Source organism: Coturnix japonica, chromosome 5 (assembly GCF_001577835.2).
Source record: "Coturnix japonica isolate 7356 chromosome 5, Coturnix japonica 2.1, whole genome shotgun sequence".
Lineage (NCBI taxonomy): Eukaryota > Metazoa > Chordata > Aves > Galliformes > Phasianidae > Coturnix > Coturnix japonica.
The window spans coordinates 35,455,559-35,467,021 of record NC_029520.1 but is presented as its reverse complement, the minus strand read 5'-3'; the positions used below and the strand labels follow the sequence as shown (position 1 = coordinate 35,467,021).

At 48.6% G+C, this 11,463-nt stretch overlaps 1 protein-coding gene across 1 annotated transcript; it reads left to right on the top strand.

Moving 5' to 3' along the window:
- The first annotated feature begins 3,734 nt into the window (after positions 1–3,734).
- ZDHHC22 (zinc finger DHHC-type palmitoyltransferase 22) lies at positions 3,735–8,141 on the top strand. The gene is made up of 2 exons (XM_015865201.2): positions 3,735–4,683; positions 7,801–8,141. Exons 1-2 carry the CDS (start codon positions 4,122–4,124, stop codon positions 8,064–8,066), a joined length of 828 nt encoding a protein of 275 aa, XP_015720687.1. The 5' UTR covers positions 3,735–4,121; the 3' UTR covers positions 8,067–8,141.
- The last annotated feature ends 3,322 nt before the right edge of the window (positions 8,142–11,463 follow it).

Here is an 11,463-nt window from a genome sequence, read left to right as displayed (position 1 = left end):
AAATTGAAGACATTGGGTCTCACCTGCTCTGTTCAACTTCACCAAACCAAACAGGTTAACCCACATTGTGGGTGTTCTCATTTTGAAATTTAACTAGCTGGAAAAAGAAAAAAATCTCACAAGAACTTCATAACGTTTGTACTTCAATGATGATTTAAGACAAGCAGCTCTGTTTACCACAGAGAGCATTCATTTCTCCCAAGCTATCACAGTAAACAGCAGATATTAACTCACTCATTTCAGAAAAAAATCACCATCAGGATGTATCTTGAATGCTAAACTAATGGCTCTGAATGAAGTAATGCACATTTTGAGCTGGAAGAAATGATACATAATTTGTGATGCAATTTAAAGCAAGATCTTGAAAGAGGTTGAGCAGGGTGTATCGGAGCATGGAATTGACTAGAACTGCATTTTATTTTGCTTAAAATGGCTGAGCGTAGGGAACAAAGGGATCCAGGGAATGAGCTACCAAGATGTTTGTCTGCCAGTCATTGTGACCAAGTGTAGCCTATGTTATTGAGCTAGAAAATGAAAACGCCAGCTGTCTGACAGCTGTGTAGTTTATGCCACCCCCTTTGCTTGGGAAATATTGGGAAATGTGCTCCCTCACACACACTGTGCCCCCCTCACATACACACAGGGAGCAGGGGAAAGTGACATGATGAGACTCGGATATGTTAATGCTGGGGTGAGAGTATTATTTCAATGTGCTATGCTCATTTCTGGAAAAATCTACACGGTAGGTAATAACAACAATAAATCGCTCCCGCTGGTGTTCCTCATGCTCACTTGTCAAGGTTTTCCAGAGACAGACATGTAGCTTGAAACCTGCCCTATTCGAAAGACAGGAAAATTCTAATACATGGATTAAATAATTTATCTACAATTGAAAGCAGGATGGAGAACTGATCCATCTCCTGGGTCTCAAGCAGGGAAACTATCTCATCAGAGGAGTAAGGTTATGCCACACATTCAAGTTCTCTCATGTTGATGATCTTACAATGAAAAAATTCAAATTCCTGAAGCAAATCTTGCCACTTGCTCCAGATTAGCTGCTGCTCTCACTATTCACTTACTCGTTGTGTTAATTTCCTTATTTACTGACCTCTCACTTATGCATACACATGCACATGAATAGGCAAATTCATCCATAGATAACTGCTTCCTCATCCTGTCAACATCTCATCACATCGACACAATGGCATTGAAAGCAGATTTTTTTTTACTATATTCTAGAATATGAAGCCAGTATTTTGACAGTGACAAATCGTAAGCAGCAATTTGCAGGAACATTTTAATGAGAATGTGTGGGATAAACTGCCCTACCGTTTCTCCTCTCCTCTCCTCTCCTCTCCTCTCCTCTCCGCCTCTCTCTCCCCTTCCTCCTCATCCTCATCTTCTCTCTCATCTTCTCCCATCTCTCTCCTATATCTCCTCTCCTTCCTCTCCCTTCCTCTCTCATGTCCTTCTTCATCTCATTCCTCTCTCGTCCTCTTCTGCCTCCCATCCTCTCCTCTCCCCTTTCCTCCACTTTGGCTGCAGCTTATTACATTCCCTGTACAGGCAGAATTAATAGCTTTCATGAGATACAGTCCCTTCAATCTAAGAGTCTGTTACTACATGAAAAGAATTTTTGGTGTTTTTTTGGTGTTTTTCTTTTTTTTTTTTTTTTTAATTTTTATTGTTTTGATGTAAGCTGTTAAAATATGGAGAAAACTGTCTGATTATTTAGAGATAAAATTCTCCCTAGGTCGTGAATCTTTATGGCAAGGCTCAGTCTACTTTAAATTGATGAGTTGAGGGAATATTGGAAGATTTTTATTCTCAGTAGTCATGACAGGAGAATGAGGGAGGTGGGAGTGAAAGCTAGATTGGTTCTGAGCAGCTCTCCTTCCCGTTCTGCCGAAGGTGTCTCTTAGTTGTTTGTCACAGCAGACCCAGTGCCTACAGGCTTAATTTGCACTTTCTTTTACAAGTATCATTGCCTCCATTTTTCTCAGAAATGTTGAATCATGAAAGTTATCTGGTAGAAAAAAAAACATTTCTGATAAAGAACCCTTGAACTTGTTTGCTGTCACTAACCTCCATGCTAGTGCAAGTGTAAGAGATAAGAACAGCCACATTCTGCTCCAGATCTCTCTCCCTAGAAGACATGAAACACATTTTAATCTTGATCTGTGTATTCAGACAAAGGGAGAGGCAATCTGTATGGGTGTGCTGAGGTGGGCTACTAAGCCTTGGACCTGTGTTTAGGCTAAAGTCATCTTTCTGTGAATCCTGACCCAGGAAAGCTGCCTACAGCCCAGCAGTCCTCTTCTTTCCCCTTTCTCTGCCATGGGTGGTTTGTCTGTGGAGGGAGAAGGGACGCTTCTCATCAGAGCTGAGTGGGTGCAGCATGTAGGTGTGTGGGAGAATGAGAGGCTGTGCACAGCGCCTGTGCAGACAGTGTGAGGGCTGTGTAGGTGGGCAGTGGGGCTGAGGTCGTGCAGCTGTCGGAGGGGAATACATGTCAGCACAGTTTCTACCAGCCTGCCATGCTGCCCAAGAACCGCTGCTCGTACCAAATCCTCTCCTATACACCTGCTGTTGTACAGGGCGGTACTAAGCACCCTGGCAGAGACTGTTCCCCGATTTCCCCTTGCTTCAGATGCTGGTTCGAGCAGGACGTGTCTCGTGGGACGGCGGCACCTCAAGGCCCCGAGCACAGCTTGTCCCCCCTCACAGCCTCTGGGAGGGGGTGGAGGGGGGTGGCGGACGTGCGGTGGTGCTGAACGGACAGCTCCGTGTCCGAGCGACGGTGGGGGATAGTGAGGGTACGGGGAGACGGGTGTGGAATCGGGGGAGGGAGAGAACCGTACAGGGGAAGGGAAGAGGAAGAAGAAAAACAGGACAAAAACTGAAACAGAGGCAGGTTGGGGAGAAAGACAGAAAGAGCAACAAGGCAGGACAAGGGCAGAGACAGGGCAGGGTCGCAGACAGAGAAAGGGAACAGGGCCGAACACCGTGGGACAACAGAAGAACAGAATGGGAGGGAAAGAAGGAAAAGGAGACAGAGGGAGGCAAGGAGCACGGGGTCGAACTGCTCTACGAAGCGGCAGCCGCGGGGGTCTGGGATTGACTGGAGGCGGTAACGGCGGCTCCGAGGTGCCAGACAGACGGTTCCAGGGCAGCAGGGACAAGGTGGCTGCAGGGCGGCGGCGTGCATTGGGCAGAACCCCCACAGCCGCCGGGGCTCTGCAGGCTCTGGGGAGCTCTCTGGAGCTGCCGGCGAGAGCTGCTCGGGGTGCCGGGGCGGCCACGCCGCGACCGGGCGGGCTCCAAGCTGCCTTCGATCCTCCGGGCTCCCCGCGTCCCCCCGGTACGGGCTGAGCCCCGAGGCCGAGAGAAGCACAAAGAGAGCCGGGGGAGCCCGCCCGGCCGGTGCCGATGCGCTGTGATCGGCCAGAGCCGCGTCTGCGTCTGCGAGGCCGCCCGGCTTGGTAGACCAGCGCCGCAGGTTGCATCCGGACAGCACTTGACCAGCTGTTTTGTGCATTTTCTAATTTCGTGCAGAGCAGGGCAGCGGTCAGAGAGGTAATCTGTAGATCCGTGGCTTTAAAGGATAAATTAGAGCATTGGATTTGATCCGTATTGCAGTGGATTAGAGCAACCTCTCCCCCCTCCCCTTCTCCTCCCCCCTTCCCTTCCAATTCACTCCCCCCTCCTCCAGCACCACCTTTTTTCCACTCATGCAGTACCAAAACTGACCCTGCCTAGCAGAGGGACTCTGCTAGGAGAGCGGAGCGGTGCCTATACCGCCGGCACACCGCGGGAGCCAGCTCTTCCCCTTCAGCCTCCGCAGCCCCTCCGGGGCACCGCCGCTGCGAATTCCCCGGAGGCAGACGCCGGGGCCGGGCTGCCTCCTCCGGGCGCCGGGGAGCGGGCGCTGCCCGTGGGCTCCCCTTTGCCGAACCCCGTCGGGGCCGTGGGGCGGCGGCGAAAGAGAGCTTCCCCGCCTCGGGGCACTCACGGAGCGGAGCGGGGCCGGGGACCCGGCAGGAAATGGAAGGATGAAGTGTGCAGCCGGAGCGGTGATGTTCGTCCTCTCCTTGCTCTCCCCTGCAGGAACGTAATCCGCAATGCTAGTTCTCAGGTTGCTCAATGTTGTTGCTCCAGCCTACTTCTTGTGCATCTCCCTAGTGACCTTCGTCCTCCAGATCTTTCTCTTCATCCCCAGCATGTTCAGAGACCCCTCCACCACCTCACTTTTCTCTCCTGCTCTGCTGCATGGGGCCCTCTTCCTCTTCCTCTCAGCTAATGCCCTGGGCAACTACATCCTCGTGATCCAGAGCTCCCCTGAGGAACTGGGCAAGGGCTTAAACTTGGGCGAAGGAGCTGAAATGGTGGCGGACTGGCTGGATGGAAGCAGGTCCCCTGGCTCAGCCTTGCCCAGCACTCACTACTGTAGACTGTGTGCCAGAGTCACCCAGAGGCATGACCACCACTGTTTCTTCACAGGGAACTGCATTGGGAGCAGGAACATGCGGAACTTCATCATGTTCTGCCTCTACACCTCCTTGGCTTGCCTCGACTCCTTGGTGGCAGGCATGGCTTACATTTCTGCTTCACTCTCTATGTCCTTTGCAAACCCACTCGCCTTCCTCACACTTCTGCCTCACTCTATCAGCCAGTTCTTCTCAGGTAAGGATCCTTCCTTGGCCATGAGGAGTCCATTCTTCCTCCAGGGCTCTGGGATTGTGGCCATGCTCTTTGCTGTTTGGCTGTGTGTGAGGATGGGTGGAAGGTGGATGCGGGCATGGGGAGAATTGTCTGTATTTGGTAAAGCCCCCTTTAAGGGCAAAGGCTTCAGGGACTGGGACCTTCTCCAGGTTACAGCTATAGCCCTATTCATAATGTGTTATACTCTGAAAAGCACTGTAACCAGATTGCCAGAGATGGACTAGGGCTACAGTTGTGCGTGAGGCATTAAGACAGAGGTGGGAGATTTTGTTCATTGTACTACAGGCAAGGGGAGTCTTACATGCAAATGTGGGAAGTCTCCCAGAGATGTGACCATTCAGGTCATGTACCCACTCCACCTCCTGCCTCCTGGCAGAGCAAACTTCCTGATTATAGCACAGGAGAATTTGGGTTCATGTTTCAGAAATCAAGCAAGGAGTTTGTTAATATAATGTGATCAAACACCTCTCTCTGGAGTACGGTCTGGGTTGCAGCTCCACATAAAGCCAGGACAAATTATCCACTCTTGCCCTCTGGAAGAGCTCTGCACCCAAAGCAAACCTCTCTATCTTCCTTTCACCATCCCTTATTTGTCCATCTGCTTATCCTGACTTCCTTTCCCTTCCCATCCTCCTGTATATGTCCCCAGGATTTCTCCCTTCCTCCCATTCATTCTGTTGCTGTGCCTTTTCCTCTGCTCTGCCAGACCTGTCTCTTCATCTTTCACTATGCTCTCAAGCTCTCCAAGCTCCTTCCTTTCTCTGTCCAAACCTGAGAGCTAGATAAAACCTGATCTGGGACAAGTTACTCTGTGAACAGCAGAGTCTGCTCTGAAAGTGACAGCAGAAAAATGCCATTTTCCCTACATGCAGCTCATGCTGAGCACATTTAGATCAGTTTTCATCGGACTAAAATAGGTATTCCACATATTTTAGCTTTGAAGGTTCAGCTGAGCTCAGTGAGAAGGGCCTGGAGTCCGTTTTGGCTCATGCACTATCACCAGAATTGTTGATCATTATCTAATTGGGGGATCTCCATTGCTGATGATACAAGAGCCAGAAAGGCCCCAGATTGCTTTCGGATTCCAGGCTGGGTTTGCAGGGTTGCCATCTGAAAACAAACAAATATCTCTACTTGGCAAATGAACAGATTCGTCATGGTAATCACTGAGAGACTATAAACATGAAATCCTGCCATGACATTTTTATGGAGTCATTTTTCCATGTAGAAGAATTTTTGTAAATAGTGTTGCACAAGCTTCACTAGCATTAAAAACACTTGGCATGATTTTCCCTGGTGCTTAAGCTCTGCTCAGCACATCAGCCTGGAAGGGAAAGTAGGGCTGTGGGAAAAGATTACCCAGGAATTAGTTTTCTCCCTGTGATTCTGTGGGCTCATCTGCACCAAGCTGGGTCCTGGAACATGTTTGAAGAGAGATGCTGGAGAGCCTCAGTCCTGGTGTCAGCACCCACAGTGTCAAAGTGGGCATGCAGCAGTGTGTGAATGGGATGTGAAGGGGGTTGGAGCAGGGCTGGGGGCTTGGGCACCTTCAGGAGCCAACAGAATCATAGAAATATGATCCCATGGGATTTCTGCCTTAGCTGGGTTGGCAGCACACAGTAACTTGCAAGTGCTTCAGTTGCTCAGGAAGAAGGGCCTTCAGAGCTTCCATCAGTAACATTTACCTCCGGTGCAGGAAAGAGAAACATGACCTGGAATAGCTACTAGAAGGATTGTCCACCCAATGTTCCTGTGCAGCTATTACCTAGGTGGGATCTGAATAGAGCATGGCTGTAACAGGAAAAAAACCAACAACTTTACCCTTCATCTCCAGCATGCCCTTGGCACTGGGGAGGAGGGAGAGGACAGAAATTGAATCTGCTGATCTTGGGTCAACTCAGTGTTTCCTGCTTCCATGCTGTGAAAATTTTTGTTTGGCTTGTTTTGCCCAGACATGTGCATTAGAGTCTGACCCAGAGCCTAGAATTTCAGGCTGTGATTCAGTTTTTCTGGCATGGGAAATGTATGGAAACAAGCTTGAGACCACGTCAGGTCAGTCAGAGCAAAATGAACCCGAGACTGCAGTGATGAGGGGCAAAAGAAGAGCACTTCTGTAAATATAGGTCAGGCCAGATCAGGAAAGGAAGGATAGAAAATGCTTTTTGTGGGCAGCCTGAAAATAAGGTTAAAAAATGCACACATCTGGAAAATATGGCTGAGAGATGCTGAATAAATGCAAAGGGAAACAAGTATAATAATTACTTATCCGATGCTGAATTTCAGTAGCTCATAGAAGTAAAGCTTACAGCTGTCTTCCCAAGGCTCAGAAGAAAGTCACTTTCCTCCCCTCCATCCCATCTGAAATCAGCTATGGAAGGGAACACACATCTGTCACACGGGTCCAGTAGAAGAAGAGCAAAGAAACCTGTTTTGGTTCTGCACTTCCCATTTGGTCTCTTAGGTTATTCTGATAGAGCTGGTCTGAGGGTTTGTTACCATCCTAGATGCTGTTCTCCCTTTTCTGCATGGCATATGAAGCCCACTGGGATCTAATGAGAAAGGAAAGACGATGCTGCATTTAAAGAGAAAGATGAACAACTCTGGTGCACTTTCCTAGCAGGATGATCCAACAGTTCAGAGCTGCAAGCAGCACCCTCACCAATAGTTCTCAGAGTGGCCTGCAGGCAGAGCCTAGGCCTGAGCGCATGGTATGGGCCTGTGCCAAGCTTGTGCTCCCACACATCATATTCTTCAAAATAGAGCTGCGGTGTTACAAATGCCTTTCACTTCTGGCTGAGGCTGCCCCTGAAATCCAGGTCCTCACATTAACAGCAAAGGGAAAACTCTGCAGAGACTGCTGCCATTTTAGCACCTCCCCAGTGGGATGCACTGCCTGGGGCACTACAAGGAAAGCAATTTTATGTCCTTAGTCACCACCCAGCCTTTCCCTTCACTCACCCCTTGTATGGCTGCTCAGTGTGGCCAGCCAGGCCCTCAGGGCAACATGTGATGCTGACACATGAGAGGTGCCTAAACTCTTTCTTTTGCTGTTCCCCTCCCCTGACTGTCATTGTGCAGGGGCTCTGCTCAGCTCTGAGATGTTTGTCATCCTCATGCTCTACCTCTGGCTTGGGATCGGGCTGGCCTGTGCGGGGTTCTGCTGCCACCAGATGCTGCTGATCCTGCGTGGGCAGACACGGTACCAGGTGCGGAAGGGGATAGTGGTGAGAGCCCGTCCCTGGAGGGAGAATCTGCGTGAGGTCTTCGGCAAGAGATGGCTGCTGGGGCTTCTCATCCCTATGTTGAATGTGGGAAGTGACTGCCGCAGGCAGAAAGTGAAATAAAACCCCTGCATGTGCATCCATTGCAGGCAGCACTCCCCAGCTCCTGGACCGTGAGGAGCTGGGCCACTCCATCCCTTGAGACTGCAGCCTCTGCAGGAGGATGGGACTGGCTATCCAAGAGAATCAATTTAGTCTATTAAAGCAGAGATCACAAACCATGTAGAGGAAGAGATACTGCAGCTTAGTAGTCGCATCACTGCACCTGCATACATGGCAACAGGCTTTGAACTAGCAGCAGGATTAGTCTGATCTCAGCTCCCTGCCCTTGGCCACCTGTATGTCCCCAAACAAAGTACAGCAGGAGCTCCCTGACAGCTTGGGTTGTTGTGGTAGGCTGCAAAACTGATATCTGCTCATTGGGAGCCTCCAAGGTGCCTTTGGTCCTTTTGTTCTAGAGGCAACTTCACAGCACTGAGAAGCCCTCCCTGGCAGACCTGCAGTGCAATCAAACCTCCATAGGAGCAGGCTGTGAACATGGCTATGGCAGCAGATAAATCTGCTCTCAAAAGGCTAGAGAAGCCAGGAAGGAAACAAAGAGAAATTCAGTATTTCTCCATTTGCAATGGAGAGCAATGACATGCCAACACTGCAGCTTTGCCACTTGCTTTCAGCAGCCTTTTGCCCAGGAATGCAGCACAGGCAATGCTGCAGCAAGCAGATAAATCAGCACCAGGCAGAGCACAGGCAGAGACAATGCAGAGGTGAATGAAAAGCTGTGTCCAAGGAAATGTACTGTCAGTCTGGGTGAGAGAGAGAGGAAAGAGCACGTCCAAGGATGCGTCCACATCCCCCTGCACCACACTTTGCAGAGGGCACAGATGCTGTTGGTGCTGCGAGGGGCTCTGAATCCGAGGAACAGGAGCAGTTCCAGTGGATCAGGACACTTCACTTTGCACTAAAACCAAGATGTTTACCTCAGACATCCCTGCCACACCGTGTTTATAGGTTCTCCAGGGCAATTCCTTCTCGAGTTGCTGCAGAGGGGTACATTCATCCATGTTATAACTCCATTAAGGAGGTTAATAGAATTACTACAGGGATTAATCAGCCTAACGTGTCAGTTGTTTTCCAGCTGCAGCAACAGCCCTTGAGATCAGTGCTGAGATGCTATGCTAATAGGTGCCTTAAGAAAGAATGAGCAGTGCTGACCAGGATTACAGTGCTGGGCTTCTCAGCATCTGCAACAAGAAGCTGTTGTTTTGGCAAACTACATCAGCTTATGTGGGCTGGGTAGAAATCCATTGCTTCTCTTTAGTAAGCTGGACAGTATGCTGACAAGCTGTGAAAAGTGTGCTTTCCTTCCTCAGAAATGCTCTCTATGCATCCCAGGCAGAGAAGCAGATGTGCTCGCATTCTTGCATTCCTCATGAGCCAAAGCAGAGGCATGCAGTCCTGTAGGTAGCCATCCCCCACAGCTGTACACACGTTTGGATCAATAATAAAGTCTATTGTGATGAGCAGAGCAACCATGAAAATATACTGAAAAAACCCTAACCGGATAATTAAAACTTGTAGCATACAAACCCTTCCACACTGCGTGTATACGCATGAATGCACCACTGTTGCAATGTGTAATAATCTGTATTTGCACTAACAGTGAACAATAAAAAGTGTTTTGACTTTTTATGGTGGCTGCATTGTGCTTTCTAACAGTTCATTAGCTGTTTTTGTATGTGACAGAAGTGTTGTTTGTTACCTCATGCATACAGACAACCTGATGGATAAAGTCAGGATGTGTCCATTGGTTTGTCAGTAATTGAATGTAACATTTTGGATAAGACTTCTCACCCTTTCTACTTTAATGTAATGAACAATCTAAAAATGCATCTAGCAGGCAACTTGGAGACACTTTCTAATCACAATTTATGAATTACACTACAAACCTCAGTGGAAAGCTACAGGAAAGTGTTATCATTGCCCACAAACGACATTTCAAAGTAAATTACTCCCCACTGGTCAGGTGGCACCAAGGTGAGCAGACAGTCACCTTGTCGCCAGCAGCTGAGGCAGCACTTGGAGCCACACACCTCATCTTGGACAGGCTCCAACATTATTCTTGTTCCACCAATCAGTTGATGCAACAACTTCTTTTTCAGATATCTCTACAGGCAAAGGGCTCCCAAGGTTTTACAGAAGCAGAAATTATGTTCTTGCCCTCTGCTGCTGGCACTTGGATGCTGCGGTTTGTGTAGCTTGTGGCATTCAGGGCCAGCTGCCAGGCCATGAGCTTTTTGGGGGTGGCATGGTGAAAAGGGCACAGACAGCTCACAGCTTGGGTGGGCCGCCTGTAAGGCAGTGGTGTTAATTACCCCCAGAGCTTGCTACCTCTGCACACTGGTGATGGGCCATGCCAGCCCTTTACCAGAGTCAGAGCTGTCTGCCCTTGCTGCAAGGTCTCACTCCATGTTGCAGTCCAGGAGGATCTCAATTTGAGCAACCAGAGCATGGCTCCGCACAATTATCCTTCACCCAATTGTTCTTCCCTGTGACTTACTCAGACACCTGTGTTCTGATTGCAAACCACCGTGTCGTCATTTTGTTCAGCTAAATGCTTCCCCTGCAGAAAACAGCTGGAGGTCAGCAGAAGTGGTGGGACTCTCAGATGTATGCAGTCTTTTCAGTTATGATCCTATGGGATGAAAAGAGCTATAAAAATGTAACATTACAGTGACCCCATGTATTGGCTTATTTCTCTCCTCATTCCCAGTTGCGTGGACTGCCCTATTTGGAGCAGAGCAGTAGTTCTGCAGGAACAGCTGAAAGCAGCACTTTGATTATCCAGCTGTCCCAGTCATACCTGTGCATTCACTTGTAGAAATACTTGGGCAGAAAATGTAACAGCGCTCAACAGCTCTGAATAGAGCCTTTGCTCTTAGCTATGAACTAGTAAATGAGGGCTTAGCTCAATGGTAACGTCACAAATTCTCAGCTAAATCTGCTTGATGGCTCTAATGTTTTATAGGGGTAAATGATAAAACTTCCCAATTTCTGTGCTTAGAGAGCCATTGCTTACCATTTGCATTTTATTAAGTAGCAGCCACAATAGCAAAAACATTTCAGAACATGATTTCTTGTGACAATGTCTAAGTATTTCTCACAATTTAAGATATAAAATATTTAGGGCTTCTCTGGGCTTTGGAAAATCAGATGACCATAATTTCTTCTCTGGTAATAATGGCTGAGGGGAAAAGCTCCCTGATGCCCAACTCCTTGCCACAGAAACCACAGGCTTTTGCTGAGTGACTTGTCTATTTTCAGTATGGCTTCCTGAAAAAAACAGTGCCATCTCTAAGGCCTCAGAAGCCTTTGCAGTGATAATGGAAAACAAACTGAGGAATGTAAATGTGAAGTAAATCAGTAGAGGTCTGTTCTTACAGCTAGTGAAATTCTTATACAA